The sequence below is a fragment of the Anopheles arabiensis genome, chromosome 2 (genome assembly GCF_016920715.1).
Source record: "Anopheles arabiensis isolate DONGOLA chromosome 2, AaraD3, whole genome shotgun sequence".
Taxonomy (NCBI): Eukaryota; Metazoa; Arthropoda; class Insecta; order Diptera; family Culicidae; genus Anopheles; species Anopheles arabiensis.
The window spans coordinates 86622499-86646720 of record NC_053517.1 but is presented as its reverse complement, the minus strand read 5'-3'; the positions used below and the strand labels follow the sequence as shown (position 1 = coordinate 86646720).

Here is a 24222-nt window from a genome sequence, read left to right as displayed (position 1 = left end):
ACACCACTGTTTGACTTCAATATACATATTAACTCGCCTATTCAACATAACTCGACGCCAATCAATGCATCTCTTGGAGTCTTGGAATATGTCTTTCATGTTAAATAATATTTAAATGAATGATCCTTATTTAGCTAATCCCAATCCTAATTCCTAATTTTTATAATATACCAATATTAAAGTCAAATGTTATGATGTTATTTGACTTTTTTTAGAAAAGTATAAATTTAAAATTTGGTTAAAAAAATCAATATTGTAAAATTGCATCAGAACACTAACGCATGGGACAGCGACCATTTCTTATGCCTTGCGTTTCTTTGAATGTAACGCCCACATGCAAGGTCATGCAATAACTTGCCAAACATAAACAAACAAAAGGAAACCACACATTCGTGCCCTACTCGCTTCGCTTCATATTTAAACCCTCATACCCAACTAAAACGCCATCAGTCAATCGCCAGCCACAGCTCGATCAACATTCAACCAATCCACAAACCAAAGAACCCTTCCCAAAATGATGAAGATCACGATCACCGCCCTCGCTCTGCTGGCCGTCGCCGTTGCTGCTTACGAGCATGAGGACTATCATTCGCATCCCAGCTACAAGTTCGAGTATGGCGTAAAGGATCCTCACACCGGAGACCACAAGAGCCAGTGGGAACATCGGGATGGAGATGTCGTCAAGGGAGCCTACACTCTGGATGAAGCCGACGGAACCAAGCGAGTAGTTGAGTACTCGTCCGATAAGCACAACGGCTTCCAGGCTCACGTCAAGCGAGTGGGTCATGCTGACCATCCAGCCGTCTATGGACACCATGAGGCTGGACATTCGTACGGCCATGGACACGCCAGCAGCTACGCTAAGCTCAACCAACATCACTGAGGAATCAGAGCATTGTGATCTATAATCATCATCTTTAACTGTCACTGTGATCTTATCTGTATAAATACATTTCATTTCATAAGCTTTTCAAAACCAACTGACTCAAATTACTGACACTCCGAAATTGTTGTGGTATTAAATAATTCTTCTAGTTAAATAGAATTTGCAACTGTTTGTAAAGTACATATTTCCAAATTGTTTCGCATGCTGTTTTGCTAAACTATGCAATTGTTTGTTCTGTTTTGAAACACCTTATTTGAAAAACAAAAATCTCATTTTTAACTATCCCATACTTCTATTTTACGTCTAGAGAGCATCGTGTAATGCGGGTAATTATAATTCGGAAATTAAACGCATACAATAAACTAATACAACTTTATTAACCAAAACATGTGTCAATCGTTTCAATGAGTGGTAGTTTCAGCACAACAGTGTATATTTACAAACATATAGAAACTAAGCTATCATCGCCAATAACTGTAATGGCAATTGGGTTAGCAGCGGCCGCTCTTTCCTGAGAACCATCAAGACCACAACACCACAATAGAGAGACCATCTTTCACACCAAGACCAGAGAATTCTATCACGACTTCGAATTGAACACACCCGGCTCACCCACACCTTTTTATTGCAAAAATCCTGCCCATCGCTATGCATATTAACCGAATGCCAAGGATATACTGCGGAACGCACCACCAGCAAATTGGACCACAGCATCGACACCATCCTCTCACCAGACAGCGATTACCAGCGAAAACTGTAAAAATTCTTTCGTATAACTAGCCTTTATGAAGAACTTTAACTAAAACCGCGTGCAAAACAGTCAAACATTCTAAATAAAATCAAACTTGTGAATCCTAATAGTAGAAAACTTTTAAAGTAAAACCTTAAAGATTGTTCAAAGTAGTAAAACAGTATGATTACATTGTGAAGTGTAAAATAGTTTCTTCTTCTTCTTTTGGCTCAACAGCCGTTATCGGTTAAGGCCTGCCTGTATCACTATCGGGCTTGACTTTCAGTGACTTATTCATTACCCTTAGCGGGTAAGTCAGTCTTATGCGTATAGGGTCACGGTCCATTCGGGGTTTAAATCGATGACGGACATGTTGTTAAGTCGTGCGAGTTAATGACTGTACCAGTTTAGTCGATGGATAGGATCAAGACAAGAACAGTTATTAATTGACATTCTTAATCTATGAATTACTAATTACATGTATGTATATCAAATAAATATGCAGTTGAGAAAAAAAAACAAATCAATGATAAGTTAAAGAACTAAAGTAACGTTTACTAAAGTTATAATGGAACAATGAACGAATAAAATGAATAAAATCATCGCATCAACTGAATTGATGTAAAAATTACCCAAATAATCAGTTTTATCTAATTAAAGCCAGACAAATTCATTTGAACTAACTTTACAGTTTTATTGCCAAGATCAAATCTCTTTATTTAATTATACTTATGCAGCTTGCTGTAGCTGTGACCGTATCCATGATCGTATGATCCTTCATATCCTCCCTGGTGTCGATACACTTCCGGGTGGTGAGCATGGCCCACTCGCTTCACATGAGCCTGGAAGCCGTTGTGCTTGTCGGACGAGTACTCAACCACTCGCTCAGTTCCGTCGGCCTCATGAAGGGTATATGCTCCCTTGACGACATCTCCGTCCCGATGTTCCCACTGGCTCTTGTAGTCTCCGGTGTGAGGATCCTTTACTCCATACTCGAACTTGTAGCTGGGATATGCGTAGTAATCATCATCTGCGGCTGCCACAGCCACCAATGCTGCCAGAGCAACAAAGATCTAAAATGAGAGTTTGAAAAGTGGCTAATAGTTTATTATTCTTTCTTACTTTAAAACATGGCTTACAGACCTTGAACATCTTGATGATGGTTAAAAGGTTTAATTGTTTTACTGCAACGAACAAAAGCTGAATGATGTTTCTAGCTGTGTACGCTGGTTCTTATATACCAACCCGGTCAGAAAACTTGTGAAAGTATACAAGTTTCATTTAGTTACCTTCTCATAACTGACAAGTGGCATTGCATGTTCCGTGCACATAAGGGTTGATTGTTTGAAGTTTCAAAAGATTTTCGTTTACTTATTTTTCTTTGGAGTGAAATATTAGTGTTTGACCTGCCCCAACCATTTTTACTGAGGTTTCTATGTTTTGCTTCTTTTGACGGCTTGAAGGAAGTGTAGTTGCACTATTGACAATCCCAACAAACAGTTTTTGTCCATAAACACGTAACATGATATTAACATAACAATTACTTCAATCAATCTTCTGCACTGTAATAGGGAAAACATCAGGCCTGTGACCAAGAAAACTCTTTCGCTATCTTCTCAGTGATTTCCGCTTGCTAAACATGATCTACCCTTGTAAATGCAATCCTATACAAACATAATTTGTAAACATGAGCAGTGATCTGATCCAATTTCACGCCCAGTTAACCACACACATGATTCCACCTCGCTAATCTATGAATAACACCAACTAGATTTCCCTCTCATTCGCTCTAATCATTTTTCTTTTGATCATCTCATTTCCTTTCGAAAATGTGTTTTACAAAATCTTTACGTCTGGCGCTTTATTCACCAGTTTTCATTCATGCTCTCCGATCGCCGTTTTCTTTCAAGGTTTTATTTCGTAGAGGAAAAAACGTCCCAGTGAAGCATAAAACATAACGCTCGAGAAATAGACACAAACATACAATCGTTCCAACAACACCGTACCGAACCAACTAACCGTCCACCCAAAACCACCAGCCAAGGTCAAAATTCACGTAAAATGGAAAAATAACATTTTCGCCTTGACTAACCTTGGGCGATGGTGTTTGACGCCAAACCAAAAAAACGACGGTTGTGCCTTCCATATTACGTTATGCGGCCACGTTTGGTCAAATGAAGAAATAAGGGGGAGGCAAAAAAAACCCGTTAAACGCATCGACAGTCGTTTGGTGCTAAGGTTTACGTACTCGAAACCACATGGAAATGTTGTGAGTTCGAGTGATGGCTACAGCCATGAAACGCTGCACGCCCACAAATTCCGGCTGTCGCATGCCATAACCAATCGTCCTGTCACAGAGCTGAACCACAAATTAGCGAAATCGAACCGAACGATTGTCTGATGGGCTGGGCCACTGCTTCGATGCGTTAATTAGTAAAAATTTTATTTCGTACAGAACGCAACCGAGTCAAGCGTGTTTGTTTGCCGAGCTACGACAATATAAATACTCGAACTAGCCATTTAGAAACCATCATTCAGCAGCCGAACGTTCTTGCCAACAGTAGCCAAAGCCAACCAACCAAATCACTTCTTTAGCAAAGATGTGCAAGGTAGATATTCAGCAGCAAATCCTTGTATCGTGATCTTCTACAATAGTGTATTCTACTTTCAGATCATCGTACTGACTGTCGCCTGTTTGATTGTAGCTGTTTCGGCTCAATACTGGAGCGGATCTGGCTATGGATACGGTGCGGAGCATCATGGCCATCACGATTACTATTCGCATCCCAGCTACAAGTTTGAGTATGGAGTAAAGGATGCTCACACCGGAGACCACAAAAGCCAGTGGGAACATCGGGATGGAGATGTCGTCAAGGGAGCTTACACTCTGGATGAAGCCGACGGAACCAAGCGAGTGGTTGAGTACTCGTCCGACAAGCACAACGGCTTCCAGGCTCATGTGAAGCGAGTGGGTCATGCTTATCATCCTCAAGTGTATGGACACCACGGAGGATACTATGGAGGATATGGTCATGGCTCGGGCTACAGCTACAGCAAGTTGGACCAGCATTTCTAAGTTATTTTTGATTTTGCGAAATCAGAATCGGCGATATATGTTTGGTTGATTGTTCCTGAATAAATCCATTGTTGACGTTGCATACATACCTCCATTGTCTTCTTCTTCTTTTGGTTCAACTACCGTTGTCGGTCAAGGCCTGCCTGTACCCACTTGTGGGGTTGGCTTTCAGTGACTTATGGTTAACCCCCTCATAGCAGGATAGTTGGTCCTACGTATGGTGGCACGGTCCATTTGGGGCTTGAACCCATGACGGGTATGTTAAATCATTCGAGTTGACAACTGTACCGCGAGGCCGGCTAGACTTCCATTGTAATTACCATTATTGTCTTCGAAAATTGAATTTGTTGAGTGACTTGAACTCATTCGTTGTAAAATCATCAGGGATTTCATATTCGGTGCAACCATACCCTCCATACATTTCCTCCATAAATAATTGGAAGTTTTTAAAGTTACATTTAGATTTAAATGTCTCGAATTAGATGATGATGTTGAATGATTTGTCACTTCATAACCTATGCCGCAATTAATTACATTATGCAATGCAGACATACAGAGTAACCATGGTTGACAGTAGTGGAGGAAGCTTGAATAATGTTGATATGATGGTAACTCCAAGATACTCAGAATAGGATACCCTGGCACAAAAAAACAAACATCAAAGACGCAGATTTACGGTACGAATGTAACAGTCTTTGGGTGTATTTAGAAACCAGTACAAATATAGTGTACAACTTTCGCTTACAAACAAACTACAACCCCCTTTTCTTCAGGTACACAGGGTTCAGGATGCTGCAGTGGTTGAAGAACTTTCCCTCCTAGTAGCCCTTGCCATACCCATACCCATGGTGTTCCGGCTGCTGATGGTACTGATGGTTCGCATGCTTGTACTCCACATGCTCATCCTCCTGCTGATGATGATGATGGTGATGTTCCTCTTGCGGCTCCTCATGTGCCGGCGCCACATGATGGTGTTCCTTTTTCGGGATGGGCGAGTGTTCGATCCTCTTAACTACCGCGTTGAATCCATGGTGAGGATCGGCCGTGTACTCGACTAACCGCGAGCTACCATCAGCATCCAGCACGGTATAGGCACCCTTCACCACATCACCATCGCGTTCCTCCCAGTGCGTCTTGTGGTCACCGGTATGCGGATCCTTTACACCGTACTCAAACTTGTAGTTGGTCGGTGCGTAGTAATCAACGAAATGATCCTGCTCCTCGTGATGGTGTGACGACTCGTGGTGATGGTCTTCCGCTGGTGCCGCCTTTGTCGGTTCGTCTGCGGCAGCATGATGGTAAAACTTTCTAGCGGCATACTTCGAGCTGTAATGGCCGCTACCGGTATAGGCAGCGGTTGCAATGGCCACCAGGGCAAAGCAGCTCACAAACTAAATGATACGAAAAGAAAGTTGCTAATTAGCGATACCATTCTATTGAGAACACTTTGTCACTGTGCCCAAGCTTTACACTGTTATCACACTCACTCGGAACATTGTTCTTCACCACACGAAACACTAAAGCACTGCAACACTGAACACACGCTGTACCCGAAAGTTTTGGGCTGTCTATTGTTCGATCGCTATCGATTGAATGGTACCGGCTACATCGCTTGCAACCACTTTATATACTAGTAGTCGTATTAAAAGGGTGAAAATGGTTAATCGACCGGGAGAAAGAGCACGGTCGCAACACGGAGACCTCAGCCAAGACCCCCGTCGAGTTAAGCTAATCGTCAGTAATCTCACCGACGCCAACGGCATGCTCCCGATGTGCAGGCGTACAAGCTTATACCGCTCCCGTACTTACACCGGCTGAGCGAGTTACATAAAAACAAAAAAGTTCAAAAGAAATTATTGTACCTCCTTTGACGTCGCCCGATCCCGATCATGCCAGAGCGTGCGGAGAGCGAGAGAAAGGTCCCAGCAGTGCTTTCTGGTAGCAGTTACAGTAATTTAATTAGCGCTCTGTTACAATCGATTTGTGGCGCGGAACCGATGCCACCGAGTATAAGAAAGCTCTTACAGACACTCGTACACAATTGGACAACGGCAGCAAGCTTCCCCAAAGTTGAATGGGTGCTTGTTGGCTGCTCTTGGTGGATGAGTTTTTACCCCAGTATATGTAGTTGTCTGCTAATCGGGCGAGCACTGTACCCAGATTGGATGAGATCGTGATGAAAATCGAGCGTGAGAAATGGACAACTCGATACTGCAAACTGTTCCGGATTTGGCAATATTTGCCACACCGAGGCTACGGGTGATAAGTTAATCGACACATGAATAGATTATCGTTTGATCAAGGCAATTCAATGCTCGAAACACATTTCCGCCTTTCGTCTCAAAAAGGAGTAAAAGTAATTTCAAACCACTTTTGAAAGGGACTTCTTAGCCTAACAATATTCTTATAACTGACTACATAACATACATAGGTTTTAATAGAAATTAGCATAAAATCCATGAGGTTTTTTTTTATAACATCACGAATCTTTGCAATAAGAGTCACAATAGCTGCTATAATAAACAAGTCAATCTGCAGACGAGAACATTGAATTGTGATCCTGGATTGAATTCAAACTCGGTTCAACACAAAAATATCGCTATTTCCTACTTAATTTAAAACACAAACCAAACAAACCGAACTGCAGACCAAGAGCTCATTATATGTTTCCGGTTTCTCCAGACTCCCTCCAAACATTTGCGCTAATGCACTAATGAACCAAGCAAAATTAGTGAAAAATTATCCAAGAATTTGCCGGCTGTAACATGCGATTGTGACAATAAATAATCATCGAACAACTGGAGCAGCTTACTTTCCCCCGTCAAGCTTGCTGCTTTTCTCGTCGTTGCATTTCATACAGAAAAATCATAATCCACCCAACCATAAGAGGTTTAACACGAAGCCACGAATAAGCTGCCGCCCGCCGAACAGCACGTGCCCGTGCATTATTGGCCGTACAAGTGATCGTTTAATCCGAACCGATCGTTTTCCCGGGTGCAATAGCTAGGCCCGCTGGACGAACGTTTCACTTTCTGATGAAGTAATTGACATTTTATTGTTCATTCTCTTTTGCCCTTGCACGTTCGCAGCCACCACTCAACTGTAACGCCCTTTAAAATCTAAAACACCACGTGATCTGCTAACACCATACGCCTACGGGGTGCAGTGCTTCGAAGTCGAACGAGCTAGCGAGTCTTCTATTCCCTCCAACAACGCTATGCAAATCGAAACCGTTTGCTCAGCAAAAGGAAAAGATCCCACGCCAAATCATTTTTCTGCCACCGTTGTGCCAGACATGCGTAGCAGACTGCGAGAGAACTGCCCTTTTTTTCGAACGTCTGTGAGAAACCATCGGCAGCATATTCTTCTTTTGATGTCAGACTCGTTGCACCGTAAAGCTCCAAGCGATGGAGATTTAAACGCCGCCGCCGAAGCACGGGGAGGTCTGGCAAAGCGCGTCGCGAACGAAATTGAGGCAAATTTGCAATCGCTTTGAGGAAGAGCCCGAGCATAACTGCCGCAATTTTGCGCACCCGTTTGTGCAACCGATCTGTATCTGTTGCTCGGACCATTGCAAATATCATGCTCTTCGAGCCGAATGATTGAAAAGAGTGAACCCATCTTCATCTCAAGACCCGAACAGCCACCGGCGAACAGTGTTACATAGAGCGATCGGAAGAGGTAGGCGAAGATTTGGGGGGATCGGTACAAATAGCTCATTAATCGTCTCGGTAAACGGTCGATAACACAGTAGTGATTGCGGAGAAGATGGGTACAGCGATAGCTAAATAGCTGGTGCGTTCCGCGGGCAAAATAGCAAACGAATCGAATGCTGCCCACTCTGAAGCGGTCTTTCAGTGTGAAGACCACAGTGTACCACGCAACCAAGTATCCGTGGGATAATCTTTAAAGACATTCATCATCCCATTGATTATGGCGTTGGATGGTTTTGTTTGTACAGCGAATAGTTAAAGGCGTGAATTGATGTTTGAACAATGTTTTTTCACAATCAATGGTGCTATGATTATTTATAGAATTAAATGTACTACAAGTCAATCATCGAAACCTAAGTCTCGTGGACTTATTTTAACAATTACAAGACAACACAACATGAGCTTAACAATGCCAAGACCAAATAAATCACAATACCTGAAAGGTATCACAAGAAAAAACTACATGAGGTTAACAATGCCAATTTAATGAGGAAAACATGAAAAAATAAGTTTTAACAATTTTATGAAATTAAGAATATCTCTTATTCCCTTTGAATCTTCAATTTTGCTAATAACTTAGTTTACTTTGTTATTAGACTCACACTTATGCTTGGTACTCATTGATAGAAAAACAAATAGAAAATCTATCGGGCATGTAATTACTTTACCATTTCGTATCACACACCTTCTACGGTGCTCCAATTTTGGAATTTCGACGCCAACCGAATGGAAGACACCGATTGTTTGCTGACGTGTTTCAAACCCTTCAACCCTTTTCCTCCCTTTCCAGTGAGGCCCCGCCAATCATTCTCGCTTTCGACAATCGCAAGAGGTTCGTGCAGCATTCATTTCAACCGCAGCCGATCACAGACAGGTGACTGGTGGCGTGCTGCCGTCGCATTTCAGCATCATGCGAACCGTTCCCTCATGTCTCGTTCACAGCGACCCAGCGAGTGCGTATGGATGGGACAGAACGGTGCGCAGAATTGCCAATTTTCCGGACCCGATCTCGCCGCAAGTGTAAACAAATTCAACGCGCGAGGAAAGATTACAATTCTCACGCACAATGTAACACTTACGACCGGCGCGTGTCTCATGTGTGCTTTACTCCACACGAGGCAGCTTTAAACATTGGTAGGGACGCGCCTGTTTAAGAATGGTATATATATTGAGGGTCTTTAGTGGAAAAACATATCAGTACAGCGGTAAACGCAGAGCTAAATAGACTGAATAAGTGGTTAAGTGTCTTCACCCAAAATGAACGTGATATCGGTAAAGTGAACGAACTTCGAACTAATCGAGTGCAAATATGAATCTGGGAAGAGTAAAGTGTTAATCTAACGCAAACCTTGTTTGTTTTTAGGTGACTTCGGTGGTGCTGATGGTGGTAGCGGTAGGCAGTGCATACATTACAGGCAACGGGTACAATATCCAGACCAAACACTCATCGCATTACTTTGGCAACGGGGCGAATGCCATCGATTCCTATCAACCGTTGGGCATCGGGTCGGGTTACAGTGAGGCCGGTGTGATTGGTTACAAATCCTCCCAGGATGGTGGCTACCCGGAAAATGGCTACGACTACAGTGATCACTACGCTTACCCGAAGTACAAATACGACTACGGTGTGCAGGATGCGCACACCGGGGACCACAAGAGCCAGTGGGAAATCCGTGACGGAGACGTCGTCAAGGGAGGTTACACCCTGTACGATGCTGACGGTACGAAGCGCGTGGTAGAATACTCGTCCGACAAGCACCACGGATTCCAGGCTCACGTCAAGCGAGTGGGCCATGCTTACCACCCGCAGGTGTACAAAACGGAACACGGCATTTCTGGCGGTGGCTACGATGAAGCGGAAGGTTACAGCTACAGCAATATCAATCAGCATCTGTAAAGTGGCTGATGTGTCTTAGCTTCTGCTCTACCATAATTTATTTACACTATTCAGTATCTCTCTTCTTGCTTCTTGTGCTGTGTACTGCTCGAAAGATGGCCGTATGAATGCGCAACGATGAAAAACGCCTAAATGTATGCTCACCGTAGGACACGTGTTTCGAGTACGCAAATATAACAGTTTTCTTGTCTACTTCTGTTTCTTGAGTTTACTAATCAGTGTGAAAATCACACAAAAATGATAATTTCAACTTTAAACCTGGAAATGATATAAAAATTCATTTCATATGTTTGTCAATTGTATGAGGTTTGATTTCTCTCTGAATCTTTTGCAATATTTTAAAAATCAAATCCATTGAACGCAAAACATCTTTCAGTATATTCAAAATATCAAAAATCTTTCAAAATATTTTATTCTGTTTTGAAAATAATACCAAAAATACACAAGGCTTAGCACCAATAAGAAGATTCTCTTCTTTACAGCATTCATAACAATACCAACGCATAAATAATGAGCAAGTCTACCAATGTTGAGGTACATATATCAATCAGTGCTCAACTTTTACGATGCCCGTCTGTCTGTTTGCCGAGGCCGAGGGAGATTGATTTGTATAGTGTACTGTACAATATTTCTGCATTCGGCGATGCATAACGGTCAAGGCTTCAGTTATGCTGCCTTTTCACCAAGTTAAAAGTAGGAGCTCAGATACATTTTCTGATACTTTGCCATCAGCACCTTTTCTCCATATTGCTTGTCAGTGGCAAACTTCTATCATTCCCATCAGCTCAGCTGATTAAGCAATTTAACCCGCTCGGACAAACGCAAAGCCCTTCTATCGCACTAGGAAAGATAACGACCAGCTAGTTGCTGCTGCTCCTGACCAGCATTACACTCACATCACTGCCCTTTAAATCGTTGAACCTTTGAAAGCGGCCGTTGTTACTAATGTTGCTGCACAGCAATGCTGGAAAACTGGTTCCATCCCTGCGGGCTACGCAAGCCGGTTACTGCCTGGCCGTTGAGTTTTCCATTTCACTCGCCGATGCTGCGTCACCAGCAGTTACGCACGCCATTGTAACTGGCCCAACGAACTGGCCATTTTCCCTTTTTTCGCTTGTACGGCCAGCCCACATGGAATGAAGGGAATTTGGCCCCGACCCTTGGTTGGTATTGGAACTGCCATCGACAAAAGGGCTTGGTTGCCATTGAAAGAAAATTGTTTTTCCAGCGAACAAGGGGAATAAGGGTTCGTCGGGTTCGTCGCTTCCAATTGGCGTTGAAGTCTATTGACATAGATTTCAACCGGGCACAGATAAATAAGTATTTGTGCGTTTTTTTACCAGAAACCGTTCGCAAAAAGTAAGTGAAATAAATAAATATGGTCAATCATAGAAAAATAGCTTATTTTATATTTTTATAAACGTTTTATTCTCCCTCCTGAATAAAAAGAAATATTTTTATTTCTTACCCAGTGCAACAAAGTTGCAATCATTTTATCTATTTAATGACCACCATTTTGGATGCTGGATGCCGTACCATCTCTCCCAGCGGCACTTATTTCGAAGCTTTCATCTAATTTATCTCAAACCGTCACATCGATTTAACGTCCCACAATCATCATTAACGCCAGCAAAGCAAACCAAATCTGCAGCACATCGCCCGTCACCACATTAAACAAGCGTAATGTGGTGGACAAAACGTTGCACCCGCATGTAGAAAGGGAAATTCATCCCGCTGATCGATATCCCAGAGCACGGGTGCGACGCCAAACGGAAACCGTGCTACGGGAAAGTGCTGCACGGCTGGGAAAATGCCAATCGGAACGACCCGGAGAACCGGTTGCCCACTTTCCATTTCCATCAAGCGCAAGCATGTGTGTGTATGTATTTGTTTTGTTGCCGAATGGTCGGGATCATGGGGACGGGTGCAAGATCAAGGCAACAACAGTACACTCTTTTCGTGCTGGCCGCTGATTCAAGCCACGCAGAGCAAAACAGAGAAGGGATAGTGAGCAAAGGGATGGTTATGGCGCTCGCACGCTAAGAGGATGCCATTTCCACCACCATCAACTGGAAGGAAGTTGGTTCGGGTGGTTCGCAGCTATAAAGTTCCTTTCCTTAGCCGTAAGCATCCCGCCTTACGCGTCGTTATAGGTGTGTCTCTTTCCATCCCTCGCACCCGTACACGACTCGTTCCAGTGTGCACGCGTGGTGATGTCACTAACAGGTTGTGGGTTATCTACACTCGCTGCATCGCCTAAGCGGGAGAAAGGCTTTTACTGCCGCCCCGTTCGGTGGAAACTTCGCTCTTGATCTTGTCAAAGGAAAAAAAAAACAAACTATCGCAACGGCAGGGACAGGACCGAAACGTGGCTCGCCAGCCAGCCAGCAAACGTTTGCACGTGCGCCAACACTGTCGCTCCGCCAATCTCGACGTATATAAACGGGCAGTGAAGATGCACACCGGTTGACTGGTGAAAAGACCTTCAAACCGTGCAGACGCTCTGTGTTGGTGGAGCGCTTCAGTTGTGTACCGTGTGCCGTGTGTAGTGTTTACGCTCTAGGACATTCTATGTTTGTTTTGTCTGGTGAAACAAGGGTGACAAATTGTGCCATACCGTACTGAACACAAATGTACCACAAAGGACTTCTTATTGCATTTTTGTGAAAAAAAAACGAAAGGCCGTACCGGAGCCCTCTTCTTCTGTTCCCTGCTCTGCCCGCACAATTTACACATTGCTGCGGGTGAAAATGTTGCTGCCCAAGGTGAGTTGCTGTCGGAACTGTAAATCAACACAACCGACAATGAGCACCGGTCGCTGCCCCCCCGAGCACACGGGCAGACAGATTGACAGAGCTAATGTGCGATAAGTTTACAACATTAAGAAAGAAAAAAAAAAGCTGAACCGTAGCTGGAAAACAAATCTGACGCGTTTGCATTTCCCCCCGCGGGTGAGCGCACCGTTGCTGCAACACCAACACCCCTTCCATCCGAAGTGTCGCCATGGATGGTTTTACCACTGTTGTGTGTAAATAACATAAAATATGTGTGTCCGTGCTTGTACATCACCCTACAACCGCACACGCACACACACACACACTTACCCTCCTAAGACATGGTGGGCAAAACTGGCACCTCGTTTCATGCTAAATGTGATTTTAATCTTACATTCGTCAAAATGCGGCCACCTTTTTGCCGCACTGGGTGGTTCAGAATGCTGTAGCGCTGTGTGGCGACGCGACGTGAAAACGCTCTCCGACGGATATGGCAAGCAAAACACAAACCGTCCATTTCGTTCGTAAGCATGTGCGTCTGTGTGTTTTCCATCCCAAACTGAGCAGCTCTCAAGTGGGTGCACGGGTGGAAAACGTGGCCGGTAGAAATGCAGCGGGGAAATGCAAAGCGGGAGATAAATCGAACGCTTAATGGTCGGCGCTGGCGGGGCAGGCAGTGCTTTCGGTACGCATGAAAGCTGTAATTACTTCTACGCTTCGAGTGTACCGCGTACGGGCAATTGCACCGGATCGACTCTGTCTCCGTCCCAGTATGTTTGCCCAGCGTTTGCCAATCGCGTCACCACCAACACCAATCGGGCACGGAGCCCCCAATCGGTTAGAGATAGCCGAGGAGTGTGCAAACGCATACAATTAATCACATCTACATCACGGTGTGCTGGAATGCTGACGATGGACGATGGAAAAGCTCACTCAAAAGCACGCTCAAGAGCCTTTTTAAGCTTATTTTATTTCATAAAAGTCCTCTTTGCAATTGACACCAAACTGCCAAACAAAACGATCAAAAGACAATTATTTTCATTCACCTCACGCACAGCGCCTTTGTGTGGCACTTAAAATGGGAAGAAAAGATCATTCGAATCAAGCGCAAACAAACAAACGCGATCGATTGCCCGCAGCTATTTTTCACACACATAACGCAGCCACCATTACCCAACGCTTTGGTTTGATTTACAGACCCAAGCAGCGTGGGGAGCCGCTTCGCAATTTGCGTGTTTACTGTTTAACACTCAATCGAACCCCTAATCATAGCGTTCATTCCGATGCTCCACCCCGTACGTCTCGCGGCAGCTCAATCAATCGATCGATAGAAGCATAATTCAATCCGTTTTCCAATTCGATTCGAGCCGCATTCGAACGCAACCGAGATCGAGAAACGGATGCAGCGCGGGTTGGGAGGGCACTGGGGAGACACATAATTTCGTTCTCGTGCTAGCAGGTCGTTGCATCGTAGCGGGCCAGTTTTTAAAACACTACCTATTAGTGTTGATTAGAAATACATAAAATTTAATCAGCGCGGCATAATGGTGCGAAATTAAACACTTCGCTGAGGTACGAATTACGAAACGGAATGAACTGATTGGTACGATCGTTTTGCACTTCGTTATCAATCATTCAATTGTCCAGCCCGATTACCCGATTTGAGAGTCTATAAATAATGAAATTAAAATGCATAAACACTGGCATGCCTTCATGCTGATTATGTAATCCTTTTCTGGTTTCCTGGCGTCCACAAATTCGACACAGCACGCGCCTACCTGACCATCACTTCCGTGATGCTGCTCGATCTCCCATCGGTTTCCTGCGATCGAGATTCCATCGATCACTCGCGCAGTATCGATGCGCTGCCATCAGCATTACACAATCGTCAAGCTGGTAAAGCACACAACAAATGCAAACAAAACCTGGTTACTGCTCCGTTTTCCGGGGTATTCCACAATTCACCCAGCTTCGGTAATGGCTTTCCGGGCACGGTTTCGTGTCAGACTGGTTCTTGTACCGGTACTGCGGTGACACCACGGGCACGAAATGCATGTGTAGGCTGGCGATGGTGTAAATGAAGATGCCTTGAAATGCTAATTTAATCGCGTCAAACTGTCAACGGAGTTGCATTTCCTGTCGTGTATTACAAGACGGTGGGGATGCGACGTTATTAGAGGGATATTGAGCGGAAAGGAAATAAAGTTGGCTAGTTTATTACTACGGAAGCATTCAGTGCATCAACTTGATTATCATTTGGAATTTTGATATGCATGAACATGATTTGAATTCATTCCACTTTTAATTGTAAATGTGAAATTTATTGCATTATTTCACTCAAAAGCAATCACAAAACAGATAAACAGACCCACAAAGTCGATTAGAAAACATCATCGTCTCCTAATGTTGTCTAACCGTCTTGTACAATTATCCTAGCTTTTTATATTGCCTCCCATCGACGCGATAATCACGTCCGACAGCATGCTGCTGCTTTAATTAGCTCGCCCGATCGAGCACACAAACATCGCATTAATCTTTTCCCTTACAAAACGTTTCCTTTGCGCTTTGCTCGCCCATCGCCCAACGGACCCACGATGCAAGTCGTTTCCCAGCCGGAACTGACCTACCCCAGCTGAACGTACGCTCGCAAAACGACGCCTGGCCATGATAGGCTGTAAATAAAACGCTTTTCGCTCTTGCACACATTTCCTTAGTGTTTGCTTTTGCATGTCGTCTTCTCGACCATTTTCCTTCCGCCACCAACTGACCACTGCGACAGCGCCTACAATGTCGTAAATGTTGCATTTAAAATTCACCACCTGGCCTGGGTACGCGATTGCATCTGCACCATGTACCGGCAGGCACGTTACAGCTCACTTTCGCACGATCGCCTCGCCTGTTCCGGTCCGGCGTTCGTTTGGGTTGAAAATACCAACATTAGGAGCAAGAGGAAGTGTGGAAACGATTTAGTTCCAGCTCATTTTGGGGACATGGTGCCCGATCATGCACCCACACGTTGGTAGGCTCGGTGCGGACGTTTCACTTTCGGCGAGGAATTATTCAACAATTGCATATGCACTGTGGCGCTCCCACTCCGTGTGCCTGACAGACAAAAACCATCGTCGTCTATCGGTAGCGTTTGGGCCACGGCAAACTCGTTTTTCACCGTCCCATTTTGCGTATTCCGCCAACGGATTGGAAAGCGGTGCAATAAAAAACGAAACAACATCCGGTGGGTCGGGACCGGGAATTATGCTTCCTTCTTGCGAACCGGTTCCGTTCGTGGGTTCGTGCGATGTTAGGGCGCCGTACGGTACGTACCGACGGATCGCACACACGTGCGATTGTTTTGCGAATCGTTAAAGCCGAACGCCGAAAGGCAATGGGTAAGATGATTATCTTCTCACTGCTCACGAGCCCATCCGGCACATGTCATTCGGAAGAGTGTGGAAGGGTGAAATAACAGCAGTGACAACGATGTGCCAAAGTTTCCGCAAAGGGCCGGAAACGCTTCGCGCACATTTGCCGATTTCTGACAAATTGTGCTTCGGGCTCGTCGCTTGTGGCGTAATATGTTACACAATGGGTTGAAATGAATTGCATAATCCGGATGGTGTCATCAGTTTTATTTCCTATTTAGAATATTAGGGAAAGCTTAGGCAATTCATTCACGCCAATTAGCTAAGCAGCTTTATTTTAATAATAAAAATGAATTAACCATACCTTCTTTCATAGTTTATTAGAAGTCTTATTGTCTTTAAATGTGTGCCAACAATATTGAATTAAATTTATTTTTAATTTCTCATAAATATTATTCCACCTCTATTGTATCATTAACCCAGCTTGATCATCCTATAAGATTAATTCATGTGAGGGAGAATAAATATTAACTTATCCGAAAGCTTATCTTCGAAAGATTCCCATCCATAGACTGTCACCTCGCAGCAAGGATTTGGTTTGGCTCAGTGTTCGGCAAGGCACGACTCACATGTAGATCTTTTCGCTATATACATTTTATAAACCATTTAGACATTTGCAAACTTAGTGCTTCGTTCTAATTAGCTTTTCATGTGAAACTTTATAAGCATTTTTTTAAATGATGGCTGTTTCGACTTTAAAGTTGGCTTTGCCAACCACTAGATTAGTCAGTCACGCGTGGTACAAGTCTAGAGAAAACTCTAGAAGACGTCATGGCTACTCAAAGCAGAAAAAAGGCTAAGAAGAAGAAGTAAACTAATTAATTTCAAACCATACATTTTGTTAAAAACCCAACGTCTCCTTCAAAGCAGAACTCTATTCCATGTTTAATTTCAGAAGCAGCAAGTATAACAAAAATATGGAAACAAATATTTTTAATAATAAACTCAACTCAAGCTAAGTTGCACAAAAATTAAACCTTCCGCTGCTTAGAAAACTCATGTTACCGCTCATTCGTTTCCATTCTTCGCACTTCATTTGTGCAAGGTCATCTCGTTGCAGCGCCTAAACTGCACTGAAAGTGACACACCCTAAAACTCACATTCCTGCTTCGGCCTTCGGAAAGCGTCCGCCTGCAGACACGCGATAGGTCACCATTTTTAGTCACAATGCACAACCGCCACACCACGCTAGCCTGGCCAGGCCAAAATTGAAAGCAATTCTAACCTAAGCAACTGGGGACGGTCCACCGAAAGGCTCTGTTGCGCTTTCCCGCCCCTGTAATGCAGCAGCAGCCTAACACTTCCAAATGGGCATATATTTTATCAAACTGTCACACACACTGCTGCTGCTCCAATTGTTGCACACCGAACCTTTTATCACAACGGGGGCAACGCCAGCCACGTGAGTGTACCATTCTTCGGCAAACTGCACGCGACCAATCGGCTATTGCTGGTGCCGATTTGAAGATTTATTAAACGGCCTTTTACGACGCGCCGGGTCGTACCGGGTACACACGCGGGCGCCAAATTAATAACCATCCGCCAAAGAGAGCGAAAACAGGGGTGCGTTTCGTGTGCCGACCGCACACGGGCTCTGGGGCAGGTAAATTTAGATTTTAATTGGCTGGGAAACGGACCCGCGGGCTAATAAATCATCTAGGAAATTTCTTTGGCAGTTTCGACCGCGAACGCAAACGTATCGAATCAGTAGATTACAGTTGTCAGCGGTCATTTAGGCGCGCAAAGTGATAGTCTCACGCTTGAATCATGCAATGTTGCGTTTCGCTGCCTGTTCGGGCGCATTTGAATCATTCTGTCGCTGAATCGTTTGACCGAATGATTCAAAACTGGTGCCTGTACCAATACCAGCGGGTTCATAAAATTAGGTATTTTTGATAAACCTTGTAATGCTTTCTGATTCGCCAGGTAAATATTAAACAAAGCAACGTTATAAATTTTCATTCTTATTTCATTCTGATAATTCCATTCATTATTACCTTAATCAGCTCACAATGCAAGTAACGAGACAAAACGAAACGCAAAAAATATATGCAACAAGCTCATGAAAAACAGCCAAACTCATGTTCCATTCGTTATCACTTAATTATCTTTTTCTTTATGGCAAGCGTTTACCCTGTAATAACAGTGCACAACGCAACGCAGACAACCTTTACATCACAAGACAGAAAGAGAGCAAAAGCCAACTTATTAATAAAATACACATTACCCCATTATTTCATCCTCAGCATTTTCTAATGGCGATACTCGCCTCGGCCAGCATCGGTTTGGCATCCTGCTATAAGGACTCGCTGCACGCCTACGCGCCAGAATACGTAAGTACCTCACAAGCCGACCTTGACCGAGCTGGCACTACACGCACACCAAACGCAGCGCGAATAATTAGCGCACCAGCAGCGCTACGATCTCGTCAGGCACGCACTCAGCTTCACTTTCCATTCCGGTGCAGCTTCCCGCAACGCGTCACGGACCCATAAATTTGGCACTTTACGACCACGACTCCGTGCGGTACGCAGGAATGTCACCAACGAGGTCAAGAGTGGCTTTAAAAGTGTGATTTACTTTGCTGACGCCAACGGAACGCGCACCACGCTGTACCGAAGCCCGAGCGAATGCTCTCATTTACCACCGGTTGCCGGTTGCGATACGCGAATGCACATGCAATCGAACTTATCTGCATTAAGCAATAATGATCCTCCATCGATGATACAGAGCAGTGTGGCTCGTTCACATACAACCCCACAAGCGCAGTTTGATTGAAACCGTTCAAATAATCATCTTACGTAATGAGCAAAAAGCCAAATCCAAAAAAAAATGCTAAGAGTCACATTATCGCTTGCTGCTCTCCGCAACTTTTCCGTTTTTATCCATTCGCCGCAGTGCAGTTGCATAATTTTGCTCGCCTAATTAATCCCAAACCAATCGTAAATGGTACTCGTCAACTTTTTAAGACACAAATAAGTCACCCATGGCTGACCTGCGTCAATAGTTGCTGTACCATGTCGGATGCAAATCAGGCTCTAGCAACACCAGCAGTTCTTATCTCTTCCTGGTCTGAAAACGCACTTAGCGACCACACCACCTAATGGACTGCCTCTCTATCTCTCTATTTCGTTTCGTCGTCGCTCCGAAATGAGTTTTCAAAAAAAAACTCACGCACAAACCATTCCATCGTTCTTAAAATAAACTAATTTGCAAACCCGTGTCCCTATCGCCGAACCGAAGGACCTCAGGCATTTGCATGACGCGTGCTCGTGCGCTCGTGACGTGTTGCGTACGCAGAATTAAACTTCTGTATGTGCAAACCCTCTGTCGGTCGGATTTGGAGCGCCATTTAACACCCCGTAACAGCGACATTTGCGGCGGGTGCCAATGAGCTGTGAAATAAATCAATCGAAGGAAAGACTCACGACTGCTGTCAAAACTGCGCCGAGGAAATCCCGAGGACATCCGCGAAAAGCGAACCGACTGCTCCGGTGGGCGATAAATAAAATCGCAAATTGAGTCGATTTTTTTTCTCAATGTTTTGGAGTGCGTTTTCAATGCACACATAATAGACGAATGATATTTGTGGCTTAATGTCACAAACGGGGTGCAAGCAGGCACGGGTTTCGTGCTAGATAGCCTTTAAATCGTCAGTTAGAGTTTAATCGGTAACTTTAATGATTTGTACGTAACATATTGTAACGTAGCGTAACGTCGATAAATATACTACCTACACTCTTAAAAAATTTTGCCGAATCTCGGTTAATTTTTGCCGAGATTTGCACAACTGAGATCTCGGCAAAGATCTCGGTTAAATTTCTGTTGCCGACATCTCGGTTAATGTCATTTTGTTTTGACGTTTACGTTTAACCGAGATTTTCGGTTAGAGCAAATCGAGATTTCGGCTAAATATAAAAACATTTTATTTTAATTTTAGTGATTTTATTTGCGTATCAAATGGGTTTTTTGATGTGATGGAAAGCGTTGGGACACGCGCCGATTCAAGCGCCGGATAGGGCACAGTGTTTGGATGTGGTACCGGTACAGGAAAATGAGCCGGACAAGGAGCGGGCACTGGTACAGGCACGGTTCTGTAAAGCGGGCAGAGTGAAACAAGTCTGAGTGAACCCTTTATAGATTTCTTGTGATCGAGTGTTGATACTTACCTCGTGTAGGTGACCGGAAATTAATCCTGGAAGTCTGAACGGTCTGGCAAAGGTTGAACCAACCGGATTAGCTTCCACATCTGATCCTTGAATAGGGACTGCTCCGAGCGATGCTCTGAAGACCCCGGTTGCGTGCGCTGATGGAGTTTCCTAGCCCCAACCCCGCTCCATACCTATGCTCGATCGCACGCTACTGATTCTCGTTTTTTTCACGCTGAGAGACTCATTTTCACTTTTTTTTACATTTTTTATTTTACATCACAACATCACTCCGAAAGGTTTTCGTTTCATAAGCACGAGATTAACAGAATGACGAATGACAGATAGAATACCGAGCCTCGGCTAATCCAAGTAGTAAAGCTGAAATCTCGGTTATTTTGACGGATTATCTCGGTGACAGCAGTGTTAACATATGTGCTCGGCATGTTGTGTTGCCGAGTTTCGGTTCAAATATTTATTTAACTGATATTTCAGTTTTAAATGGTATTGATTTTCGGCTACTGGGATTTTTCAACTGACATATCAGCAAGAATCGAAAGAGCCGACGGATTTCGGCAGTTTTTTTAACCGAGGTCGTGAAATATTTTTAAGTGTGTATATCAGGCCTTATGAATTTACCGTTCTGTCTGTTATGAATTAAATGAAACTTTCATTTATTTTCTTTAACAAACTTCAGAAAACATCATGCTAGAAATTCAAACACGCGATACAGCCTACGGTATTTACAGCGTAACAAACATAGCACAAATCGCTCGGGACCTGCCTTATACAGACGGTATCTAATAAATATACATCGTAATCGAAACCTAAATGTACCTTTTATTACACATTATATTTAACATATTTTTCTAATTAAGAAAATTATCATAAACTTCTCACCGCCCGTTCACGCACACGCTACATTGTAACGCTACGTACGAACAGTTCGGCCCTTATGTCCCCTCCCCCAATGCACAGTCATCTCGACTAATATTGCATTACGCTACAACAGCAAGATAGCAAACGAACGTGACGCTAAGATTGCGAAGACCTACACACCTTGTCGCATGGTAGGGGCTGAAGGAGCAATGGGTGGCGACCAAGTGATGGTGAATTAAATTAGACCACACAGCACACAACGGCAGGTGTGTGTTGCAGTGCGGTTTGGTAGCGGTACGATGTGGTTACGAATTTCATGTGAACCTCATTTAAATGCATTCCTCCGTGATTTGCACGTAATAAATTATGCACATTTAAGCGCTACGTTATGATCGAAATGGCGTGCTTTTGAATATGTACACAGTTTACTATCTCAAAAATATGTTTGGATGTTTCTATTGATGTATTAATGTATGCTTACCTTCGTTTTCATGCTCTTCTCCGTCTCTGCAGGCCCATCCTGCCTACTCTTTCAGCTACGGCGTCAAAGATCTGCACAGTGGCGACGTAAAGTCGCAGTGGGAAACGCGTGACGATGGCATCGTGAAGGGCCACTACAGTGTCGTCGAACCGGACGGCTCGATACGTGAGGTAGACTATACGGCCGATTCCAAAACCGGCTTCAATGCGGTCGTAAAAACCCACGGCCCAAACGCTCATCCCGTGCGGGATCCTCACGATCAGCACGAGCACAAAACGCACTACTACGACGAGCATCACTCGCAGTCGAAGATTAACCACTTCAGCAAAGGCCAGGATCATCTCATTCTGAGCTCGGATCTACCGCACCACGAGAAAGACATCGCCGAGATCGGCGAGAAGAAGCGTCCCATCCCTTCGATCCTGGAGCTGAAGCCACACGTCAACCTCGAGAAGCCGCTGGTGGCGTACAAACACTACGAACCGCCGAAAACGATCTTCCAGCACTACTCGCATGACGAGCTGAAGCCGCACTACGTCACGGTGGAGACGGAACACAGCCACAAGCACTACGTGTCCGACTCGGCCGACTTCTTCTCCGAGCAGCTGGACTCCGACAAGGACCTGTTCAAGCCGAGCATTCGCATCGAGGAAGTGAAAGCGCCGGGCCTATCCAAACTGAAGCCCATCTCGCCCGATGTTGATTTTTCGCATCTTTCCGAAAGCGATCTCGGCCCATACTACACCAAAGACAGCTACCGACCGTTCGCACAGTACAACAATCACGTGTCGCACCCAGTCACGCTGCAAAAGGCGAAAGTGCACGCCATCCAAGTGGACAGCAAACCGAAGAAGAATCTGTTGAAGCCGCTGACGACGCCGGGCCTGAAGAACTTTGCCACCCCGTCGGTGTACAAGTTTGCTGCCCGTGGACCGGCGCGGCCCGACTACGCAAGCTACTTCAAGTCGAAAGGAAGCCGCCAGGCCCGCACCGGTCCGGTACTGTTCCATCCCGATGAGCAGAAGCGTGCGTCGCAGCGAATGGTACAGTCGATGCTGTCACGTCAGCACTCGCGAAACGTGCCCGTGTACGCGAAGAACTATGCCTGAACTATGCTGGAGGGAACAAAACGGGAAGGCGTATAGTGCAATAGAAGCCCGGACTGCATCTGCTCTGTTGGTGTTTATCGTCGGAAGGGTGCGTGAATGTCCACGTACATCAGTGATACACTAATTTAACTGCAAACAATAGGGAGTGGAACAGTTGCACGAACCAACAGAGTTTGAGCAGGTTGATGGGCTACGTTTAGAATGTTAATATTGTTATCTATTTAATAAATGTCAATTTTAGAGTAAAGGATCTATTTCTACTTGTTTGGAGAGCAGACTTGTCTTATAGATGTTGATAAACGCAAGGTACATATCTATGCAATTGCGGGTATATTACAATATTCATAACTTCATTTATAAGGCTGTAAAGTACGATGACAGAAGCACGCAGACATAGTCACCAATGTATTTCTAATTATCTTGAGATCATGCCAAGTACATGCCACTCTATACAGCATTCAACAGTTCCTGGTGAAAGTGTTATTATACTTCAATGACCCACTGTAACAACCCGGACACGAACTCTCCGTTCATAATCACATTCTTAGCATCAGAAAACAGTCTCTAATTATCACTCAATGCGAAAAACCACTCCGTCACTCAAGGAACTTAGCTCGGTTACCACCATGGTTAATCATACATACGAATGCTGAGTTGTTCTTAGCAGAAACATTGTAGCTATGTGCGCCGCAGGCTAGCAAGATGCAGTCGAGAATTATTTTAATAGGGACAATATTGATCGAGGTCTAGCAATAACCATTAACCGTGACACCAACGCGACAAGTTAGGGTGGGCTCTCTCTCTCTCTCTATCCCTCCCTCAAATCCATATCCGGAATCACGCCAGCGTCCGGTTGCCTGACGTAAGAATGGTATCGATCACCCTAGAACACAGCCCGCCACCCACGCTTGGGCTTCCATCTTTGGAATTTCATCTCCAACCTAATTATCCCTTCTTCCTCGTCTTCGTCTGCTCGGGCGTCCTCGGTGTGAACCAGCCTGATCGATCGTGTGCAACCTTCGATTCGGCCAACCAGGCCAACCGGGAGGCCAGATACCGACGGACCGATGGTGACCGAGAGAAGTAGCCTTATAATTAACACGCAACATA

General features: G+C 44.5%; 6 protein-coding genes across 6 annotated transcripts; 4 read left to right on the top strand and 2 right to left on the bottom strand.

Moving 5' to 3' along the window:
- The first annotated feature begins 451 nt into the window (after positions 1–451).
- Positions 452–976, top strand: LOC120897742 (cuticle protein 19-like). Its single transcript, XM_040302807.1, has one exon. It carries the CDS (start codon positions 515–517, stop codon positions 881–883), a length of 369 nt encoding a protein of 122 aa, XP_040158741.1. The 5' UTR covers positions 452–514; the 3' UTR covers positions 884–976.
- A 1309-nt stretch (positions 977–2285) lies between these two features.
- On the bottom strand, positions 2286–2834 carry LOC120897743 (cuticle protein 19-like). Its single transcript, XM_040302808.1, has 2 exons — positions 2760–2834; positions 2286–2689 (listed from the first exon to the last, which is right to left on the bottom strand). The coding sequence occupies exons 1-2, from the start codon at positions 2766–2768 to the stop codon at positions 2336–2338; spliced, it is 363 nt and encodes a 120-aa protein (XP_040158742.1). The 5' UTR covers positions 2769–2834; the 3' UTR covers positions 2286–2335.
- Positions 2835–4135: 1301 nt separating this feature from the next.
- On the top strand, positions 4136–4780 carry LOC120897731 (cuticle protein 19-like). Its single transcript, XM_040302795.1, has 2 exons — positions 4136–4225; positions 4288–4780. The coding sequence occupies exons 1-2, from the start codon at positions 4217–4219 to the stop codon at positions 4690–4692; spliced, it is 414 nt and encodes a 137-aa protein (XP_040158729.1). The 5' UTR covers positions 4136–4216; the 3' UTR covers positions 4693–4780.
- A 583-nt stretch (positions 4781–5363) lies between these two features.
- Positions 5364–6280, bottom strand: LOC120897727 (cuticle protein-like). The gene is made up of 2 exons (XM_040302790.1): positions 6180–6280; positions 5364–6083 (listed from the first exon to the last, which is right to left on the bottom strand). The coding sequence occupies exons 1-2, from the start codon at positions 6186–6188 to the stop codon at positions 5511–5513; spliced, it is 582 nt and encodes a 193-aa protein (XP_040158724.1). The 5' UTR covers positions 6189–6280; the 3' UTR covers positions 5364–5510.
- A 3324-nt stretch (positions 6281–9604) lies between these two features.
- On the top strand, positions 9605–10494 carry LOC120897728 (cuticle protein 7-like). Its single transcript, XM_040302792.1, has 2 exons — positions 9605–9677; positions 9769–10494. The coding sequence occupies exons 1-2, from the start codon at positions 9663–9665 to the stop codon at positions 10300–10302; spliced, it is 549 nt and encodes a 182-aa protein (XP_040158726.1). The 5' UTR covers positions 9605–9662; the 3' UTR covers positions 10303–10494.
- A 2262-nt stretch (positions 10495–12756) lies between these two features.
- On the top strand, positions 12757–23417 carry LOC120897725. The gene is made up of 3 exons (XM_040302788.1): positions 12757–13067; positions 18742–18828; positions 22036–23417. The coding sequence occupies exons 1-3, from the start codon at positions 13053–13055 to the stop codon at positions 23110–23112; spliced, it is 1179 nt and encodes a 392-aa protein (XP_040158722.1). The 5' UTR covers positions 12757–13052; the 3' UTR covers positions 23113–23417.
- Positions 23418–24222: the final 805 nt, after the last annotated feature.

Excerpts from the sequence above, each read along its gene's own strand:
- LOC120897742 (XM_040302807.1), top strand. The coding sequence starts at position 515 with ATGATGAAGATCACGATCACCGCCCTCGCTCTGCTGGCCGTCGCCGTT.
- LOC120897725 (XM_040302788.1), top strand. Across the intron at positions 18,829-22,035 it reads ACGCCTACGCGCCAGAATAC|GCCCATCCTGCCTACTCTTT; the intron begins GTAAGTACCTCA and ends CCGTCTCTGCAG.